Source organism: Anser brachyrhynchus (genome assembly GCF_964034855.1).
Source record: "Anser brachyrhynchus genome assembly, chromosome: 7".
Classification (NCBI taxonomy): domain Eukaryota; kingdom Metazoa; phylum Chordata; class Aves; order Anseriformes; family Anatidae; genus Anser; species Anser brachyrhynchus.
The window spans coordinates 10,037,173-10,059,496 of NC_137701.1; the positions used below are offsets into that span (position 1 = coordinate 10,037,173).

Below are 22,324 nucleotides of genomic sequence, written 5' to 3' on the forward strand. Positions count from 1 at the left end.
GAAGTCCTGAAATGGCCAGATTTTAGGATTTAAAACCCCTTCAGTCAAAGTCTATGCAATATGCTGATTGATTGTGCAAATGCGAGTTGAGTGTGACCGGCCAAGAAGAAGACGTATCTCCCATGCTGGACTTTGCTGGACTCCACAACCCTCTTCGTAGGTCGGGGAGACCGAAACCAGTAGCGTAGCATAGCCACATCACCCTTTGCTCTTGGTGGATGAAGAATTGATGGCAGCCAGCCAGCTTTTTGGGTACTCAGTTGCCCCCACGGCCAGCAGCCCTTTCGGACGGCACGCTAAGGGTCCACAGGAAGGATCTGCTCCTCGTCATGCAGCGTTCACCCAGGGCATGGGGGCCGGTGGTTGTTCCACAGCTGACTCCTTTTGTGCTGACGAAAAGATGCCAGCCCAGATCGGGAGTCTTCTCCCATTTTGGACACCATCCCAAATCAGGAGTCTCCTGTTTTCTGCAGCACATGTAGAAGCGGCCTTAACATTGCGATGGCAGAGCCCGGTACATCAAGGCTTCGTGCCTGGCTATGAAAATCAATGCTTATGGAAGACTGAACACAGAAGAAAATTCCTGAGACTACAAAGGATGCGTTTTTGATTGTTTGTCAGCTAATGTTCTTTGTGTTTACCAGCAGGAGTATAAACTGCGGTGCCGTGTTAGCTCAATTAAAGGAGTGATTTGATTACCAACCGAGGAAGAAAGGGATTGATTTAAAAGCTGGTAAAAGATCAAGACTGAAAACAAGGCTGTATATTTGGGCCAAGCCACCACTGACCCAACAAAATACTTCAGTACTTGCTCTACTGTTCCTTTAAAAAGATGTTATTTCACTGAAATAGATTTTCAGCGGAGCTTGTTCACCTCCATTACTTCAGGCCAACTGGTTAAAGGCTGGTAGATGCCGAATTTTCTGATGAGAGTTAGGTGCATAGGAATCTGTAAACCCTTCTGCTGCTTTTGGAAATCTCACGTGGATGCTTAAATATGCTGCTGAATCAGGACTATGACCTGCTCCCTGTGGACCCAGCTGTTGGAAGTCATCTGATACTGGTGAGAAGCTTTGGAAAGCTATACAAATAAATCTTCCAAAATGAGCCATCCCGGTGCTGGGTAGAATCAAGCAGGGCTGGGTTGAATTTACCACCTCCTAAAGCATAGAAGAAGGAGAAACTATAAGAGGGGAGGGAGTGGAAAGGCCTTTAGAGAATAAAAAAGACATGAACTGACCGGCGGTAAACGTGATTAACTCCACCGCACAGCTCAGTGCTCACACGAAGCAGAAGCTGTGGGACTGCGTATCATGAGAGTGACTGGGACACTGCCAGGAAAAGCCTGGTGGACGGAGTGCTGCGGTGGGGAGCCGGCAAGAGGACGGCCCATTGCGACCCAAAATGTTCATCTGTGAGCTTACAGGTCAGCTAAGTGCTTCCCAAGTGTTTGTGGCCTTTTCCTTTGCCCAGGAAGCAAGAAAGGGATCATTTACATATTAAAGGCAGGAGAAGACTCTGCCAGGCAGGAGCTGAAAGCCACCATCCTGAATGTGTACCCGAGGTCCTAACCATGTTTCCATGCCCCAGAAGAGCTTTAAATGAATGTCTGCCATCACCCTGAAGAGAAGGTTTGGGGAGGATTACGAGAAATCATTTGCTGGATGGGACTTGCTCCGAAGCTCTCATTAAAAGGACACAGCTCATGGAGGTGTTGGAAACATGTTATGTGTGGTCTGCGTTGGTCTTTAAACTTGGAGATACTTATAAGAAGCATTTGCTTACTGGGGATTGTTTCCCGTTGGGAAAATGTTGCTGAAATCTGTGTGCACAAGTCAATGGCAGAAGTGGTTCCAGATCCACTGTTGTCACAGTAGCATTTTATAGAGGAGGGGGTGGGCTTGGGTTTTTTTGGTGAAAAAGTTCCTAGATTCCTGTTGGGAAACCGGGTTCCTTTTGCAGAACATAAGCAGCCCAGGCAGTACTGAAATTCAAACAGGGGTGGTTGTTGCTGTCCCCCACATAATCAGATTCTTCGTGCAATGTAAAAGACCAAAAGCGACATTTTTATCCAATTACATTGCTGTAAACCACTTTGCTGCAAGAGAAACCTGGAGCCAATTCGTGAGTCCGTGTCACTTGGTGTAATGCCAGCAGCGTTGGTTTGCTCGGATTTACTCCCACTGAGGATCTGACCTGCAAGAGCTAATATCTCTGGGTGACTCACAGGCAAATTGCAGGAGGCTGGGGTGTTTTGCATGGTCAGGCTTTCTGAAAGGATTAGAGATGGGTTTGCTTCTGTTCCTCTCGAAGGTTGGGATTATTAAGCATATCTGTATGGGAAGAGTGGCAGACACTGTCTTCATGTATTTCTAATTTAATGAATGTTTAATGCTTCTTTTATTGGAGCCAACATATATGTAGAGTAGAGGACTTTAACAAGGGGTTGACTTATGTCAAATAATTGATGTTTGAGCTGCTCCTTTTACATAAAATGCAGACTTTACAGAGCAAAGAGACTGTAATGAAAATATGAATTAAAGATTAGAGCTAAGCAAGTCTGAGAAAACTTAGAATTAAAAAAAGGCACTTAGAAGTTTTCTTCTCCTGCTTCCTCTCCTTCCCCCCACCTTTTTTAGCTTTCTCCATCCCCTCTGCTTCTTCGATAGGGTTCCTCATCTCAGTCCCAGACGTCTGTCTCTCCTACCCCTGCACACCTTTGCGAAGGAAATCAGCACAGCAATCTCATTCTGGATATTACTGCATATTTGCACATCATCCTAGCCTGTTACACTTGCAATCTCACCAGCCAGTTTGTCTGGGGAGATTAGAAAATATTTTTACGGTGCATTTTTTTTCATCTCTACCCCTGATTTTCTGGCAGAGTACATCTCCTGGACAGGGCAGGTTGCAAAGAGCTTCGCTGGCTGGGGGGTAATTTGTTGTGGTGTTTTTTTTTTTTTTTCTGTTTCTGTTTGGAAAACCCATCTGCAATGTTGATCTGAATTAGTACCTAAGATTGAAGAGCTTAGGCTTCATCATCAGCAAATAAAAGCCCAGTAGAAAAGAGGAGAGGACGTTGCCTTCTCTGCTGTGGCTGGTTTTGTTAGTCTGTCTTGGTTCCTCGGTGTCTCTGGCCCTGCTGATACAGCAAAACAAGGGCTGGGAAGTTCACCGTGGCACCCTGATCATCAGCACCACGTAGCTGCTGGCACATCTGAGCCGCAGTAAAAACAGCTCGGAAAGCACCAAACACTGCCAGTCCCATAGAGCAAACAGTGAAACCTGCCCTGTGTATGACCAATGTACCAACCAGCACAAATTCCAGATGTCATCCCATCAAATACATGATTTAACCTTATTCTTGTGCAAAAGATGTCGAATAAAAGTTAGATTTCATCTCCTAGGAATGTGGAAAGGCAACCAAGTCTTCCCTTAGATACCCCAGAGCCCCTACAGCCTCATCACATGCATCCTATGCTACGTGAACAATGTATTCCTTGTGCATGGGGACTCACCAGGTTTATTCTTTTCAGATAAACTCTAGGATGTACATATTCCACTTGCACCCATTTCTGCAACTGGAATTGCCACAAGGAATACAACAAGGAGATTAGGAAAAAAAAAACCTAGATATGTTCCAGTCCCACAACTGATGTAAAGTGATGTATCTCGTTTACATATAGAATAAGCCATGGTTTCGTCCCAGTTAAGAGCATGTTGTGGCAGCAGTTTTGTGCTGGTAGAGAAGCTCACAGTTCTGAGCATAAAGGGAGCAGGAGGTGAGGTACCACAAATAAAAGCACCGGTGTCCTGCACAGGGCTAGATCGTGAGAAGTGGTCTGCGTGAGGGTGCACACAGACTTCTCCAAGACTCTTCAAAGCTCAGACTTTTTTTCACCGTAGCTGGTCGAGAGCATTTGAAGAGGATGGGGATGTGCTGGTCAGAAACTGCTGACTCACAGCCGTGTTCCTTGGAAAAAGGCCAGTTATTGCAAACTGGCTGTTCCTACATTAAAAAAAAAAAAGATGGAAAAAAAAAAAGCTTGGAATGATCAGATGCCCCATTTCAATGCTTTCAAAATGCACTGGCTCTAACCTGGGAGGGTGGCATGATCTTGCATATAGAAATTTTTTAATAAAGAAATATCAAATGAAGAGGAAGATGCAGGGGCTTTTTGCCTGACGGATTATTTTAGAGAACCAGCTCTGAATTTATTTTGGGGGGTAAAACAAGTGGGAAAGGACTAGCAGAGTTCTCAAAACTCCGACTGTGGCACGAAACATCCTTCCCACTGGGCTGTCGCCCTCGCTGGGGTAAGTCGTGAGGTCCAGGATGGACTCCATGGAGGGGTTGCCACCATCCACGCCTGGCTGGAGAGAGCTGAAGGCACCCAGAGCTTCCCAAGAAACCCTCTGCACCTCGCAGGATCAGGCCCGCAGGCTCTGCTACTCACAAGGGACAACTTGCACTTTTAATTGCTCTGCCTCGCCTAATTACAGCACCCGGGAAATGTCAGGAGAGGCAGATACAAGAGTCCTTGTTCCATACTGCAGCATTTCTCCTGCATCTCATCGGCACAGGTCAGCGCATCCCTCTGGTTTGTGGTTTCTGCCTTGGGAACCAACACACCATCCTTCCTTCACGCCGCCCCCGGGAGCAGGTAAATCCCCAGCAGCTCCTCGGTCTGCCTCTAAGGAACTTCACACAGCCACCGTGCAGCATTGGAGCTTTCATCTGCAAGGCTCCAACTTCGTTAGCACCGAGGAGCCATGGGGTGTGCTGCCCAGAAGAGCCTCGCTGCGATCCCTGACTCATCGCAGCCATCGCTGACATGCAAGGGGCTCCTCGTGCATGTGGATTACTCACCTGCACTTGTGCAGCATCTCCCTGCGTCAGCCCTCATCTCCTGGGCACCGGCCCCGTGCCGGCAGCACAGCAATCACCACCCTGCTCATCGGGCTGCAATTAATGCCAATTAACGGATACATTTATCCGGCTTCTGTTTGACGCGCTGTGGTCAGTGTGCGCAAGGCTCCTGTGCCCTCCCCGTGCTATGAGGAGATAATTTTTGGTCACTTTTCAAGCTGTGTCAAACAAAAAAAGAAATGTATTACAGAAACCGTCAAGCAGTAATTTCTAAGGACTTGGGAAACTGATTAAAAATGGGAATCTGTCTGCAGTATTAATAACTAATTTGCTATATTTTTGCACAGAAACCACATTTTTTCATGGCTACCCCTGAGAGAGTGAACGCACTGCTCCAGGCTCAGGTCAGGGATGCTGTGATGTCCCCTGGGGATGAAGCGCGAGTCCCTATGGGGATGTGGCACCCAAAGGAGGTGCCCCCTGGGTGCCAGGGTGAGGTGGAGCAGATGGCCCTGCAGCAGACTGACGAGCAGTGCTCATTTTGAGGACATTCACACGCGTGTCCCCCTTGCAGTGCTGAACCCTCGGGTGCTGGAGCAGAAGGAGCAGGACCCCAACACCCACACAGGAGGAGCAGGGACGTGTCCCAATGATGAGATGGGTCCAGCGTCAAGCTAGATCGGTGTTGGAGACCTCTTCCGTGCCGAACATCAAGGTGGTGCTCAAGGAGCACAGCCTGAGAGCTGGCTACTCTAAAGCCCCCCTTTCAGTGAGTGTAAATGAGGCTTATCCTCCCTGTAATGCTTTCCAGGAGAGGTTATGGTGTTGGTTCGTGTGCTACAACCACGGTATTTATGCACGTGAGACCAGCAGTCAGCAATTTCACTCGTACCACCATGTACACGGTGAGGATCTGGCTTTTCTCCACTGCAGAGCGCTTGCACAAGGGGCAGTTTGCAGCAAAACAATTCTGCAGGTGCTTCAGCCTGGTATCATCAGCTTTCCACCAACCTGCTGGGGAAAAAAAAAAAAAAAGAGCAAAATTCCCCACATAAGCTCCAAATGGCCAAAACGTTCCCAGATGGTAAGGTCAGAGCAGTGGTGAGCCTGGCAGGCTGAATTTTTCAGGGACCAAACCTCACCTCACCTCAAACCTTTATGCTCCCTCACCACCATCGTCATCAGTGGCTTTTAATTAAGGGAGAAGGAAATCTGTTGCTTTTCGGCCGCAGGGGCAGGAATTGGCCGTGGTGTAAATAAGGAGTAAATAAAAATGTAAAATAAGGAGTAAAGGTGTAAATAAGGTGTAAATAAGGAGTATAATAAGGAAATAACAATTTCCCAGCAAGGCATGGGTGGTGGAAAGCCCCATGCAGAGACGGGTGCCAAAATTCCTCGATCTTCCGCAGCAACTTCTCCTTTAGTTGAGAAAACCTTCCTCTGATCTAAATTTTGGGCTTCATTTTTATTTTTTTCCCCTAATATTCCTGCATGTGGTTGTCGAGCTCAGCTTTCGCTACGTGCATTGAAGAGTACAAGACCGTGTTTCATTTTACAGATTAGAAAATGCTCAGAGGTATAATCAGGTCCTTCCACAGTATTTAATTATCCATAATTAAAGGCATCTACACAAAGCACTGGATTTTCAAAGACTATTCTTGTGTTACATTGCTAATGAATTAAGTAATTAATTGGCATTGAAAAAATACAATAGGAAACATCAATCTTTTAAAGTAAGACATTTTTTAGGCATTTTGTAAAATCATTAGCTCGTATCAGGTCAGTAGCTGTTCTAACGTCTAAATCCCACTTCTGGCTTTTAAATAAGTTTCTGGAGGCAAAAAGGAAGGCAAGACGGAGCAAGGCAGGAGCAACTTTTGAAGTGATGCCTGTGGGATTTCCTTCTGGGGTCCTGGTTCAGCGTATTGCCACCTCTCCCCTGCCCATAACGGGCCCTGTAATGCCAACGTAAGGTGATGGCCAGCCTAAATCCCCCAGAAAAACCCTGCTGGTGAGGTGAATCTGCTGGGTTTTGGGTGCTGTCTATCCACACGAGGGGGTGGGTGCCCACAGCTGTGCCCCCCCCACCCCTACTTGGGCAGCATCACCCCAGGTCTTCTCCATGCAACTCTAGGAGTGGTGGAAAAAGGTCATAAGCTGCTCAACAGTGGTGCCACCAAGACCGGAGAATAAAAAATAGCTTTACCCAGTGACACCTAATTAAAATAGACTGGCAGCGTGAGGGGTAATGAAGCATTCTGAAAATTTGGGGGGGTGTTGGAGAATAGCATGTACCCACCATAAATTTTCCCCAGCCTTTCATCATTCCTAGTTGCTACCTTGCCATGCAAAATAGCTCTCCCGCCCTGTCACATCAGAATAATGTCACCCGGCATCCGCCTGAGTGTAAGAGCCCACACAGATTGTGGTAATGCATTTGTAGTGGCACCCGGAATTATTAGCGACGGCAAGTACGATCCCTTTCCATTTGATGGTTTAGTTAAATGCAACCATTCACATGCAAAACCAGCACTGCTCATTTTATTTTATTAGCAACCTGACTCTTTGCACGGCCCCATTAGAAAGCATTGTGCAAGTGCCATGGATACCATTAAATTCAGGTAGCATAATGGGCCCTCAGAAGAGGGAAACCAGGGGACGGAAACGTGGATCAAAGCTGCTCCTGCAGCTGCTGGAGGCATCCGTGTGGGTCCCAGCAGAGGGGATCAGAGCATGTTTCTCATAAAGGTGCTGCCCAGTGAGCATCCGTCTTTATTTTCTCTTATTTTTCACTAGATTGCACATTAAATGCACCACCCAGATGCGTATGTACTAATCCCATTTCCTCTTTCCCTGCTGCTTCACATACTAGAAGGCTTGTTTTATACAAAATCAGCACAGTCACAGTTTCCGCCTCCTTTTATGACCGATATGGAAAAAAAAAAAAAAAAAAGCATAAAACATGTTGCACAGCTGTAGTGACCAAGTTATACCCAATTCTGGCTTTACATTGATTTGACGTGCAGCCAGCTTGCTTCCGTACATCATCTGTGATTGCAGTTAGGGGTGAAATACTGTTTTAATTCTTACATCAAACGTGGGGGTTTTTTTCCACAGAAAAAAAAAGACATAAAAATGTTAAAATGGGCTGTAAAAATGATTAAATTTTCACACGGAGCACAGCTAAGAGGTGAGGAAGTTGGCTAAAAAACCTCAGAGGACCAGCGAAAATGTCCCGGCTGTTCTACTTTTGCTGTTAACCTTCGCCTTTGAATGGAGACACCCTGGCGGAGAGCACAGACCCAGAACTTGGGGAATTGATGGCTATTTGGCCACCTCCTTCAGTAGACGAGGGCTTCGCATTGCATCTCTGTGCTCAAGGAGCTCTTACTGCCTGCAGAAGCCCCTGATCCCTGCCCCAGCAGGTGAATGGGTGCCCCAGCACTATTATGTGGGCAGGGCTAACGAGGCAGTACCTTAATGGTAGTTTTATTCATAGATTTATTTTAAATTAATCCCTTTTATACCGGCCCCCCCTCCCACCAAAAAAAAAAAAAAATGATTTGCCATGTTGGATCCATTAAAAGAATTAATGTACCTTCAGAGCAGCTGGAGTTCATTTGGGGAAATACCCATTTAGACAAGTTTTTAAAAGCCTATTACTTCCCTGAAAGGTTAGCATGACCTAGGAGTGGCTTTCATTGCCTGCCATTAAAATCTACCTATATTTTTAAAAAACTATTGTATTCCCCCAAAGCTCTATGCTGTCTGCAAAAAGATTTTAAAGAGATAATCCTTCTCGTTTGGCCAGGTAACTGCTGAAACCTCAGTTAAGAGGTGGTGGTTGCGCTATCTGAGGTGTTGCTTGTTTCCTTCTAAAAAATCTGACTCCGAAAAGGCCTGAAGGTGCTTTATAAGTACAGGCTCTTCCTTTGCATCTGCCTTTTTTTAACAAAAGCTGTAATTTTCAGTGCCGATTGAGGTATTTGCACACCCAGAGTCTTTCAAAATGAATAGGACTTCAGTGCGCGTATCCCATAGGTGACTTGGAAAACACCAACCTGCATTTTGTAAAGGGGGGGGAGGGGGCAGACAGGTGGATGGACAGATGAACCTGTCCTTGAGGTCCATGTGAGGTCTGTAGCTCCTCTGCTGTCCGAGATGGGAGCTTGGACACGAGGTGCCCTGCTCTTCCCGAGCTCCAGTTCCCTAAGGTGCGTGAATGGATTTTGTCACATCCCAAATGCGTCCGTCCCTGAAGGAGGACGCGCTCCTGCCAATGCCCTGGGGCCAGAATTCAAGCCACGCTCTTGTGAGGCGGGCAGGGCTTTTTTTCCAGCACCGAGGCCGCTCGAGGCAGCCGAGGGAGCCGCCAGGGCCCGGCGGCCCTGTGAGGGAGGCTGAGGAGGCGCGAGGGGAGCCGGCAGTGCCCCTGCCCCGGCCGGACAAAGGGCACGGCACCTCAGGCAGGGCATGGCGCCTCAGTCAGGGCACAGCTTCCCTCCCCTCTTAGGAGAACAGCTCATCTACTGGCTGTCTACCTAGCTGAACCTCCATGGTCTCCTCTAGGCAGAAGGCTCTTTCTAGAAAGTCTGTGGTGACCCAGACTGAGTGCCCGCTCAACAATGCGGCAGTTCAGGTCTCTGGTCGCAGGGAGTGCCTGGGCCTGTCGCTGCCATCTGAGGGCGGCAGAGACACCGTGTGTGTGAGGTGTGAGCAGCTGGACGGCCTGCTCAGCCTGGTGGCAGAGCTCAGGGAGGAGGTGGAGAGGTTGAGAGCCATCAGGGAGTGCGAGCGGGAGACAGACCTGTGGGGCAACTCCCTGCCAGGCCTGAAAGAAGGACACCGGGTTGAGACACCCCAAATACCAGCCCTGAGGCTCAGGCAGCCAGCAGAGACTCCACAAGAAACACATCACCCCCTGCTGCCTTGTGAGCAGGTAACAGGATGGGACCAGCAGGCAGACAGAGCTCCTGCTGCGGTGAACCCCCTCTCCTCTGCTCCCCTAACAGCGATGGTGATGAACTGGGGGACAGGGAGCAATGGCAAAAGGTCCCTGCTCGGTGTTACAAACATTACGTGCCCGGTGATCGCCCTACCTCCCCAGCTGCCCCTGCAGAACAGGTACACTGCTCTGCGAGGACAACTGGACAATGGTGAGGGTGACGGTTCTTCCTCCGTGGAGGTGTTACCAAAGTACAATCAGACTACCCGCTGTGTTAAAACTTCCTCAGTAAAGAGTAAAAGATGGGTCAGTGTTGTTGGCGACTCACTGCTGAAGGTAGTGGAGGACCCGATGCGCAGACCAGACCCGCTACACAGGGAGGTCTGCTGCTTCCCAGGGGCCCGGGTTTAAGATGTAAGGAAGAAACTTCCTTCACTAGTATGGCCCTCGGATTATTATCCTCTTTTGTTGTTTCAGGTAGGCAGTGATGAAATAGGAAGAACTCCTCTAAGGCCTATGAAGAAGGACTTCAGATCCTTGGGGAGACTGGTCAAGGGTTCGGGAGCACAAGTCGTGCGTGCTTCCAATAGAGGGAAGGGATGACATCCAGAGCGACCTGGACAGGCTGGAGAAGAGGGCTCATGAGAACCTAATGAAGTTCAACAAAGCCAAGTGCAAGCTGTTGCACTTGGGCTGGGGCGATCCCAGGTATTTATCTAGACTGGGAGAAGAAGAACTTGAGAGCAGCTCTGCAGAGAAGGACTTGGGGGTCCTGCTGGACGAGAAGCTGGACATGAGCCAGCAGTGCATGCTTGCAGCCCGGAAGGCCAACTATGTCCTGGGCTGCATTAAAAAAGGGGTGGCCAGCAGGGAGAGGGAGGTGATTGTCTCCCTCTACTCTGCTCTTGTGAGACCCCACCTGGAGCACTGCGTGCAGGCCTGGGGGCCCCAGCACAAGAAGAACGTGGAGCTCTTGGAACGGGTCCAGAGGAGAGCCACTAAGATGATCAGAGGGCTGGAGCACCTCTCCTATGCAGAAAGGTTGAGGGAACTGGGCTTGTTTAGCTTGGAGAAGAGAAGGCTCCGGGGAGACCTCATTGCGACCTTCCAGTACTTGAAGGGAGCGTATAAACAGGAGGGGGAATGCCTGTTTATGTGTGTTGGTAGTGTTAGGACAAGGGGGAATGGTTTTAAACTAAGGCAGGGGAGATTTAGGTTGGAAATTAGGAGAACGTTTTTCACTCAGAGGGTGGTGAGGCACTGGAATGGGTTGCCCAGGGAGGTTGTGGGCGCCCCATCCCTGGAGACATTCAAGGCCAGGCTGGATGCGGCTCTGGGCAGCCTGCTCTAGAGGTTGGCAACCCTGCCCAGAGCAGGGGGGTTGAAACTAGATGATCTTTAAGGTCCTTTTCAACCCAGGCCATTCTGTGATTCTGTGATTTGTTTGGGGGACTGATAACGATTAAGACTGATAATGAGCTGCGGGTAACAATTAACCATGTTGCAAAGCAGCGAGGATTAACTCCATCTGCATCACTGGGACATGGGTCATCATTCAGGGGACTCAAGTCCCTGCCCTGCATTCCTCAGATGCCACCACAGGAGATGCTCGGGGTTGGCCGATCACGTTCCGGTTCAGATTTGGGTCCTCTGCCCGTGCTGTGAGCAACCTTTCGTGGGGACAGCCTGGAAGAGACACAGAATTTAACTTTTCAGCTCAGTTTCACCTTTTTAATGCACTCCTTTTCCTGATGTAGTGCTTTATTAGAGTGAGCAACTCGGATTTAGATTAGAGAAGGATACCGCAGAAATATATATATATAATTTTAATGCGGAGATTAAATAACTTTTAGGTGTCTTCAGGCACCTAGCAAGGTGAATGATGGCTGGGAAAATCTCTCCTAAATAGGCAGTGCAAGAGAAAGGCGAGCAGCACAGTCTTGTGAGAAGCGAAGTGCAGGAAAGGGGGAAAAGAAACTGAAGGTCAGCTTCGGAGGGACTCTGCCTCTTCTAATTGCTCCTGGCCCATGTCCCACCCAGTCGTCACTTTGTGCATGGTGGTTTTGGCCAAGCAATGATGGGAGCACACTGGAGACACCACAAATTGGGGATGCTCTTGGTGCAGGCTGCACGCTGCCTGCCTCCCCCCACAGAGGGCACCCGGCCACGTTGCTCGAGCTCAGCACAAATTGCCAGCAGTTAATTCCTACGCATTATTGCACTCATGGTCGAGCTCCAAAAGCAAATTAATCAAGGCTCATTCATCTGAATGAGCGTCCGTGGGGATGCCTGCAAGCTGTATCTGTTCCTGAATGCTATGGGAATGCTATGTCCACCAGCTGAATATGCTGAATTCCCCTGGGGCCAGCCCTCATCTCTCCAAAGGGCTGGGGAGGCTCCTGGAGGAGCAGGAAACCCCAGCAGACAACGTGTGCCATCCCCCGGCTGTCCAGTCTGATGTCCAAGGATGGCAAAATTGGCTTCCAGGCAACTCCAGGACCCATGTGCTGTATCACCGTAAAAATCTCACCAGTTGTTCTAGCAAACAGCCCGGAGTGCCGTGCTCTTTTATGAGTATTAATTATATTAAGCAAAGCAAATCTCACCATTGTGTTGTCTGTGGGAGCAGCAAACTTCCCCCATCTGTCTCCCTGAGCGAGGGAAAAGGGGGATTGCTGAGCTGTTCCCATAGCAGTCGGAGCCGCAGATGCTTTTACACGTATCAGGACACGGTGGGAAATGCTCGGCACAGTCAGCAGGTTTGGGACACGGAGCCTTGGACATGCTGGGAGGTTGATCTGAGGGATAGAAAAAGTGAAAAACTTAAAGGGGGCAGTTAGATCTGCTGCAGAGTGTGAAAATATGTATATTGAATTTATTTTGTGCCATGTAATCTGGTCATGGCGTTGCTTGCTGCAGCTCCTCGATGTCACGTTCACAAGTGCTGTTTGGTGTCTTTGTGGCAGTGGAGCAGCTGCCATCTCTATAAAAACCCAGCATTGCTCAAAGACTTGCCAGTGACCATGCCATTGCAAGAAAAAGATAGAAAATGCCACATGTCTGGGGGTTATTTTCCACTACATTTCAGCAGAGCAAGTTTCCCTCTGAGCGCATCTTCCTCGTACCTCAGCACGGGGTGTGATGCTGCCAACAGGTTTGGAAAACCAGGACTCACTTGTGGATCCAAGGTGGGAAAGGTTCAGGTAGGGGTAAAAATGGGATGGCTGACGGGGATGGTGCTGGATTTGGGGCGGTGGGAATTTAATGTTTTGCTCTGGGTGAGCGGTGGAGAGCAGAGAGAGAGGAGGCAGAGTGCTCCAGCCAGCTGGCTGTGGTGTGCCAAGGAGAACATTTCGGTTTGGTGACTGTCAGTGGCTATTTAGAGAGCATGCAGAGAAAAAAAATCATCTGGAGCGGCGATGTGTTGGCCTAAATCAAAAGAACAGAGGCCTGATAAAAGAGAGGGATGATCCTGAGAAGGCAGCGAGGCATCTCCCAGGGAGGCAGTTGTCAGTAGAGCCCAAAGCCAGGTTTCCACCCGTTTGGTAAAAGAGAAAAATAAAATCAACCCCACTTCCTGTACTTCTCCCTTTCTCTCCAGCCTCTGACCACAGCTGGTCCCTCGGGTGGCCTGATCGGGACAGCCCGGGGGTGCTCAGTGCTGCTTTGTTCGTTCCCCACAGCTCCTCCTCACCTCCGGTTCCTCTGACTTACCCCAAATAGCTGCATTTTTCCCTTCCCCATTGATTTGTCCCCAAAATGGGGGATCTGGGGACCTCAGCCTCCCCTCACGTATTCCCCTGGGTGTCGTTGGCTGGTGGCAGTGTAAATCTGCTGTAAAAAAAGCAACCCTGAGATGCCGTGCAGAGAGCTCAGGTCTTGCCCCACTGCTGGAAGGCAGCCGTGTGCCTGTTGACCCCTTCGTGCCCCTTCAGCCTTGCAGACCTTGCTGGAAGATTTTCTCAGCCACATGGGTGCCAAAAAAGCCACGCAGAGATTTTATGTGTGTGTGTGTATACAGAGTTTGGCCTTTCCGTTTCCCTGAATGCCCGTGGCTGGTAACTCCTGGCCCCGAAGCAGAGGTTGGAGGGACCTTTGGGGGTTGTCTGGCGCAATCCCCGGCTGAAAGCAGCCTTAAAACATCCCCATCTCCCATGACCACTTAACTTTTTCAACACCTGATGCTGAATTTCCTTGGCTGGAGCAAAAGCCTGCTTCTCCCTGGAGTCCTAAGGGAGGGGGCAGCCACAGCCCCCTGGGCAGGATGAAATGCCAGGTCATACCCGACTTAATAAAATTAAATCTTTTATATATAAAAAATAAAGTGTATTCATTTCTACCACGTGTTTTCGCAGGTCCCAACTGCTTTGCAGGAACCACCATCATCCCGGCTGGCATCGAGGTGAAGGTGGACGACTGCAACATCTGCCATTGCCACAACGGGGACTGGTGGAAGCCGGCGCAGTGCTCCAAGCGCGAGTGCCAGGGCAAGCAGGCGCTGTAGCGGCACAACCCCCGGCGCTTCCCACCCCCGCCGGCCGCAGCAGGGTCACCAGCAAAGCCCCGGGGGCTCCGAGGGGTTCCTCGTGGGAGGGGGGGGTCCCCCCCCTCATCCCTTGCTTTACACCCCATGTATCCTCCAGCACCTGGGCAGCCGCTCCGCTTTGGTAATCATCAGCGCTTGGGAGGGATTCGGCGGTGAGATCTGGGGAGGAAAAAGGAAAAAAAAAAAAAGCAAAACAAACAAAAAAAAAACTCTGTGCAAGCTCTTTGACTGGCGACGCCTCCGAGGCACCGGTTCATCCACTGCTCTCACTTTCTACAGAGTGGACCGCGTTTTTTCACGGTTACTTAATTTCTTTTGCTGTCATGATTTATTTATTATGATTTTTTTTTAAGCCTCTTCCTAAGCTGGGACGGTCGGGGCAATACAGCTATGAGCGAAGCAATGGGTAATTTCTATTGTGTCTATGCCAGCGGGGGCGGGGGGAAACATAGACCAAAAGGGGAGAATGGGGCTGAGAAACACAACGGGAAGATGCCCTGCAGGAGGCTGGAGATGGATGCATGGGTATGAGGTTGGATGGCCACGAGGTGAGCTGTACCTGTGCTACACCTTCCCCACCGCGTGGGGACAAGGCAGATGAGGACTCCTACCTGGTCACCAACATTGTTGCAAGGACGTCGGGAAAGCAGCCGCTCCCCTGGGTTTGAGAGGTTTCTCCCCAGCTCTTTCTCTTGGGCCAGTTATTCTCCCTGTGATATTTGGGGCCAAGCTTACACAGGAAGGGAGTTTTGGGGGCTTGGGTTGGGGCTTGGCTCATCTCTGGATGTGATGTCCCGTTGGGGTGGTGGAGAGAGCCTGGGGCTCTCCTCGGGGGCCAGGGCACAGCCACCCATGTTCCTGGGAGCAGCCAAAGCCACAAGCATGGGAGGGCTGGGACACGCTGGCCATATCCTGGGGCAGCAGGGACCAAACCCTCACACACCAGTTCCCCTTCGTGCCAGTACGGCGAGGGAAAAGCCACCAGGGTCCCTCCTCTACCCACAGTCCGGTTGCTGCTTTTTGCCCATCACCATCATTTTGGCCAGATGTCAGCCCAGCACCTGCTCTGCGCGGCGATGACAGCAAATCCTGCCCACGGCATCCTCCACCGAAACCAGTCAGCACACTCATCGATGATGCACCGCTGCCTTTATATTTTTATTTCTTCCCCATTTTGTGTTTCGGCAGGGGGCAGGTCCTCGGCTGTCACAGGACAAGCACTAGGGCGGTGCTGGCCGTGCTGCTGCTGAGAATTTGCTCCCTGCAGAGCACCATGAGCGAAGCCATCGTCACGTTTATTTGTAAGCTGTTGCCTGTCAGTGACTACCCATCTTCATTTTCAAACAATAGTGTGCCTGAAACTAGTGAGAAAAAAAACAAAAAACAAAAAACAAAAAACAAACTATTCTGTAAAAAAAAAAATGGGGGTTCTAGAAACAATATTTGATGTGTAAAAGACTATATTATTAAAAAATTATTTTGTTAAATATAAAGTGTATGAACCAGCAAAAAAAAAAAAAATGCTAAAAACAAAGTTCTCCATCTGTGGTGTATGTGACTCTGCTGACCCCGATTCCCCATCACACTGCCGCCAGCTCCGGCCCCTCCATGCGCTTGGTCCCCCCACAGGTGCCATTTTATATTCGATGCCACTTCCCAAACCCAGAACTTTGCTTTCAGCCCGCAGACTCCTTTCGCTACCTCCAGATGCATCATTATTTACAGTGATTAGCGGTTACTCTAATTAATTACAGCTTAATTACTGTAGTTAATGTTTGTACAGTGCTTGGAACAAGTGCAGCGCTATACGTGCCACATATTATTATTTTCCTCATTATTAATTAAACGCCATCTACATCCCATGCTGTGCTAGTTAATTATTTCCAAGAAGCAGCGGCAGCACCCTTGCTCTCTTGCCCCAGCTCCCCACGGGAAAGCCCTTGTGGTTCTGCTCTGCCCGTGGCGAGGTGGATCACTAGCACGTTATTTCCCCCCACAATTTTTTAATCAAAATAAATAATTAAATAAATAAATCCAAAGGGAGCCCCGGGGACCACGCACCACGAGCTGGAGCATCACTCCCAGGAGCATGGACGTGGGGGCACCAAGAGGTCCTGGCTTAGACCTCAGAAGGGATCTGGTTCCCCCAAATCGAGCAGTGTTAGGCACCAGGTCCTGCTGGGGGATCCCGTTGCTCTACTGAGTGCCTCAGCAGTGGTGGGGCTGGGACAGCAATGAGCACAAATCGGCTTTTCTGCAGGTTTGCATGAAAGATGCATGGGTCACCTGTGGGCAGTGCTTCAGCTGCACCTGGGGTACTCAGAACAGAAACCCCAAAATCATCATAGCAGCCAGCCTCAGGTCCAACATAGTGGATCCGGAATTGAAATCCCATCCAGCTCTCTCCAGATGCACCTTTTTTTTTTCTTCTTCTTTTTTTTTTTTTTTCTTCTGAACCTGTTTATTTAGAAAGAATTTCAACCTCATTTCAAACTCCTTTCTTTCCGCCTTTTTTTCTTTGTGTGTGTGTGTGTTTTAGTTCATTTCTCCTTTTAATTAATCACAGCTCTGGGCCAGCCAGACCCATTAACTACTCTTCTCATTTAGACCTTTCAGAGATGCAGTTGCAGATGCAATTTAATTTGTTGACCCATGATCGATAGCAATTAATACCATCTCTTTCATCTTGTTGAAAGGTTCGTCTTGGGCTTCCAGGGGCTGCCGTCTCAAGGGAAAGGTGTCTGATACATGTGTTATTTGATGGAGGAGCACAACCTCCCCCCGTCCTTCCCGTTCCCCTGGGCTGATGCTCAGGGACAGGTTTGGATGGCAGCAGGGTTGTTCTCAGAGCTGCACAGGTTCGACAGGGCGCATGACACGGGATGTCCTTGTAGCAGGTGGCACATCTCCAGGACCCCATATGTGCGAGCTCATTTGTAAGGCCATCTGGGACTATGGGGTCTGCAGATTGAGATAGGGATGGGTGGGTGGGTGGGTGGGTTGGTGGATGGGTGGATGGATGGAGGGATGGAGGGATGGAGGGATGGGTGGATGATGATCGTGATGACGACCAAATGATGCTACCACTGTAACAGCTGGACTGGCCCAGGTTAGGTCAGAGATTAAATGGGAGACAGAGGAGATGAAAATGTGACCAAAAGGGAGGGAACTGGTGAAGGATAGAGAGAAGGACAGGCACTTGGTAAGGAAGAGAGCCAGGGAAGGTGGAGATTTGGGCTGGAAAGATGAGGGATGAAGAGCACAGAGTAAGAAATGGTACAGCCCGGGGCGTGTAAATAGAAAAAGGCAATGAATGCCCTTGAAATGGAGTAAGAGAAGAGCGGGGTCTTACAGGCAACACTTTCAATGTGAGGAATAGAGACTTCTGCAGATGCAAAAGTGATTGTGGAGGGAAGCACACAAATATTTCCCCTGGGCAAAACCCTGGCTGCAGCGAAGCTGCACGGCTGGCCCAGGCATGGTGGAAGATACGGAGAAAAAGAGAAACATGCATGGCGCTAGAAAGGCAATCCTTCCTCCTGGGGACCTTTACCCCTAGTTTCACTTTGGTGCCACTTCTTAACCCCAAAGTGTCCCCCAAACAGCAGCAAAGCTCCCCCAGAGAGCATTGCTTTCCTCCATCCTCGTTAATACGGCATGTGGCACATCGTGAGCTGAGTCCCACTGGACATGGCCGTCCCTGTCCCCACTGCAGGGAGCCTGGAGCCACACAGCATCAGCACAGAGCTGCAAAACATGAAGCCAAAGAGCAAACCCGCAGCCTCTGGCACAGCATGAGCAATAATGTGTTTCTCTTCGGCGGCTGTTGAAGGGAAAAGAAGGGCCCTGTGAATGTATAGTGAATGAATGCCTTTTATATGGCAAAATTATGTTTTTGCAACAGCGATTCAATATAGAAAATGACAAATTTCTTGAAAATGGACCTACCTTTGTAGTGGGGAAGGTTAGCTTTTAAAACACAGAGAACGGAGCAATAACATACTGAAAGGAAGTGTCTGCATGCGTATATTTAACACACCATATATATATTTATAGTTGCAGATGTACCTCCTACATTTCCAGAAGCGATTTGGGGATAGCGTGGGGGGTGTTTATGGGTTTGGGTTTGGGTTAAGCCAAAGCAGGGTTAAATACACAGGATTTTCTAGGCAGACCATGACCTCGATCCACCCTTCAGGCCATGCAGAGGCTGGCTCTGCCTTGGACACCCTTTGGCCACCGTGGCTGCAGGTTGAGATCTGAATGAGTGGCAGAGCAGTGTGGAGTAAATTGTTGTTGGGTTTTGATGCATGACGATGACGATGAAGCCAGGCTGGAGGCTGCAGCCCATGCCTTGGAGCCGTCTGCAGAAACGGAGCGTCGTGGTGCCCACCTCAAAGGCTTTTTGGAAGGCTTTTTCCGTGGATTTGCTCTGGAGCCATGCTGTGTTAGCGATGTCTTCGTCCCCCACGTGGATGGATGCGCGCGGTCCCAGGGAATGGCAGGGCTGGGGGGAAAGGGGACGTGAGGAACCTGTCCTCTTGCAAATAACCCACTCCCATACGTGCTGAAATGCTCGTTTTGCAGTCCATTAAGCTCAATTTAATGCAGGTAGAACATGCCTGGAATTGAGAGGATGGTAAAAGGTTTCTGGCTTTAATTTTACTCAAATGAAAAATTCTGCACGCTCCCGGCTGGTGTCGGCACTTCTGCAGCAAAGACAACAGGCCCCGCAGGAAGCATGAGGCCAAGGTTAAAGCACTTCTAAGTCAAGATGCTATGATACCCAAAGAAGCAATTTTCCATTGTATTGCATATCTTCTGGCACTTTATCAGCATGAATAGAAACTGTGAGCAAAAGGGGTGTGCAGGGACCCATTGGAGCTGCAGATGGCTTTAAATTTCCCCTAACTTTCTCTGGATTCAAGGTTATTCTCTTGGCTTGCTGCAGCCCCCTGCACTTGGGTTAATTGCATCTCTAAACAAACAGCAGCGTTACCCCTCCCTGCCCCGCCAGCATTAAAAGAAAACATATGGAGACACGCCTGGAAAATAAAGCCTGTTTGTTACCATGGCGTGAAGTCCCGTAGGATGTGTTAGCCTTCATGGTTTTACTAAAACCTCCTAAATCCCACTGTTTTGTCAGCAGCATGAGAAATATCAAATAGAAAGAAGCCCAGGGCAAGGAGCAGAAGGCACTTGGGGCACTTGGGGGCCGCTCTTCATGACCCCTGCTCTGTTAAAATTTCCCTGAGGGTGAAGGATTTCCTCCCCAGCAAGGGGACAGCGCAGGGAAATTGGGGATATAATTCCTACCAGGTGGAGATATCACAAGGGCCACGAGATGATGGAGTTTTCCTGCCTGCTTCTCTTGGTTGCAGAGATCCAAGACCCAAGATCCAAGCTCGGTCTCCATCCAGCTGGAGTCTGGGGACCGAGGCATCATTTGCAGTCCCACCTCTTGTAAACCATTACAGTACGTAGCAAGGGTTGTGTTACCTCCCTGTGCTGGGGCAGCCAGCGGGTGACCATTCTCAAGCCTTGTCCTAGGGAAACCTTGAGGTGTCACAGCCTTTCTGTTACCATTCAAGAGAGAAGAGACATTGAGGAGGTTAGAAAACACGGCAAGAAAGAAGCACAAAAACAGCTGAGTCACATTCCCTTCAAATAAGCACAAATTTGGGCCAGAGTCTGCTACTGGAAAAGAAAACCTGGCTTCATGCTACAGGGCTGCAACCAGCAGAGGGGACACCAGGCATCTCCTGCCCTTCCCCAGCCCTGATATCAGAAGCTCCATTCATCACGCTTAAAATTGTTCCCCTGGGTAAGAGTAGCAGGCCCCACAATCCAATTTTCTCATGTCCACTCGAAGATGAATGTATGTTAATGCCAATGTATGGGACCTGCACCACCCTGGAAACTTGTGCCCGTTGTGGGTCTGCAGAAGTGCGGCTGGTGGTTTTCCAGACGCCGTCATTTGGATCCATGTGAAAATGACTGGAAATGTGATATCAGTAGGATAGATCACATCAAAAAAGGTCCAATTTAGTTAAATTAGTGCCTGACCTCCAATTCCTAAAGAGAAGCAGCCAGTATAAAAGTGATATAACAGTGTATGCAACGTATTATGAGCTTTATTCTTCTTATTTTTTATTAACAGATTTTTCATTCTCTCCCTGCTGTGGAAACTCCATGCAATAACAGGCAAGGGCATGCTTACCTGCAAAAGAAGAGCTTTATTACTTGTCCTGAAACAGATCATTTACGGCAGCAACAAGTGGTATTAATAAAGTTTGGGGCCAGCCAATTGCAGGGAGCTGTGCTTCATATCGCTGCCAGCGAGAGCTGACTTTGGGAAGGAAAATGAAGTGTTAACCAAAGACCCATTTCCAAGAGAAATAGTCTTGCCGCACACCATCAAACTAATAAAAGCACGCCATCATGTAACACAAGGCAATGCCTCCTCCTCCTCCGGGGGCCTGCTGCAGACCTTTTTTACCCCATTTTCCTGCAAACACTGCTTGGTCTCAGTGCAGACTTCCATCAGGGCTGCTCATGAATTTATGCAGGCTCTTTCCTGCTTGCCTACTTCTTCTTGTCTCGGTCCTTTTCATTAATGAATCACGGAAGTATTAATTAACATTTGAGAGGCAGATTGCATTTTTTTTTCTTCCGTGGATCACTTAATCAAAGGTGGGCTTGTGTTCTTCAGTTGTAAGTGGAAATACAGAGATAGAGAAGAGCCACACTTTCAGGTTGTGCTTTACACACCCAGCAGGAAACATTTTAAAATTTCCAGTAAATACCTAAAGAGGAATTGGTCTCCAGAAGAGGCCCAGCCTTCAGTGACTCTCATGCAGGATGCATTATAACTTTTTTTTAATTCTTCTTTTTTTCTGGAGGAAAAAAAAAAAGGGATGGGAGAGGAGACACAACGATGGCAGCTCGGGCCCTTCTGCTCCCACCACTAAGGGATGTCTTCTCCTGAGACAAACTCTCCGACAGTCCCTCCCGAGACACAAATCATGGCGTGTGCCATCTTTCTAAATGAAATGTGGCTACAATAACAGATCTCAAGTGTCCCCTGAAGGCGCGCTGCTCGATATTTATAATCGCTTAATAAACACATGAGAAATGGCACCGTACGGCCCTACATAATCTACGCGCAATGATCCTTGGTGACAAAGTGTAAGTGACCAAATCCCTTTCCAGGTCTAATGATATTTTGCTCTAGTAAGCCGGTGATATATCGCGTATGGCAAAAATAAAGCACTCATGCATAAAATTAATACGGTAAGCTCTGAAGTCATAAAGCTTTCAGTCTGTGATATATGAGACGGGAAAATGACTAACCTGTAATTCAAGACCTCCCAGTGCCTTATTCCCAATAGGTCCTGGGGTCACCTAGGCATTGCATGATCAAGCTGGGCCATCTCAGCATGGTGTGTGAGTGATTAACAAACCAGTTAGGAGACCTGTTTTAGGGTCACAGGCACAAAAAGCCCTGCGGGGACACTGCTTCTCCTCCTAGAGGTCAAATGTTTCTCTTTTTCCCAATATAATAATAACAGTGATTTTAGCAGCTTTAATAACAGTATCATAGAATCATAGAATATCCCGAGTTGGAAGGGACCCATAAGGATCATCAAGTCCAACTCCTGGCACCGCACAGGTCTGCCCAAAAGTTTAGACCATGTGGCTAAGTGCACAGTGCAATTGCTTCTTAAATTCAGACAGGCTCGGTGCAGTGACTACTTCCCTGGTGAGCCTGTTCCAGCGTGCGACCACCCCCTCGGTGAAGAACCTCTTCCTGATGTCCAGCCTAAACTTCCCCTGCCTCAGCTTGACACCGTTCCCGCGGGTCCTGTCACTGGTGATAACAGAGAATAGGTCACCTGCCTCTCCACTCTCCCTCGCGAGGAAGTTGTAGACTGCGATGAGGTCCCCCCTCAGCCTCCTCTTC

The 22,324-nt window shown here is 49.0% G+C and overlaps 1 protein-coding gene across 3 annotated transcripts in view; it reads left to right on the forward strand.

The window, feature by feature from the left end:
- Positions 1 to 15,895, forward strand: part of VWC2L (von Willebrand factor C domain containing 2 like) — a 40,489-nt gene extending 24,594 nt beyond the window's left edge. For 2 of the 3 annotated variants that reach the window (XM_080600565.1, XM_080600564.1), the window contains exon 4: positions 14,171 to 15,895. In XM_080600565.1, the coding sequence (XP_080456691.1) occupies positions 14,171 to 14,319 (149 nt within the window). In that variant the 3' untranslated portion in view covers positions 14,320 to 15,895. Of the gene's footprint in view, positions 2,594 to 14,170 lie in introns of those variants that run through there. The other variant, XM_080600568.1, reaches the window with a different exon arrangement.
- Positions 15,896 to 22,324: the final 6,429 nt, after the last annotated feature.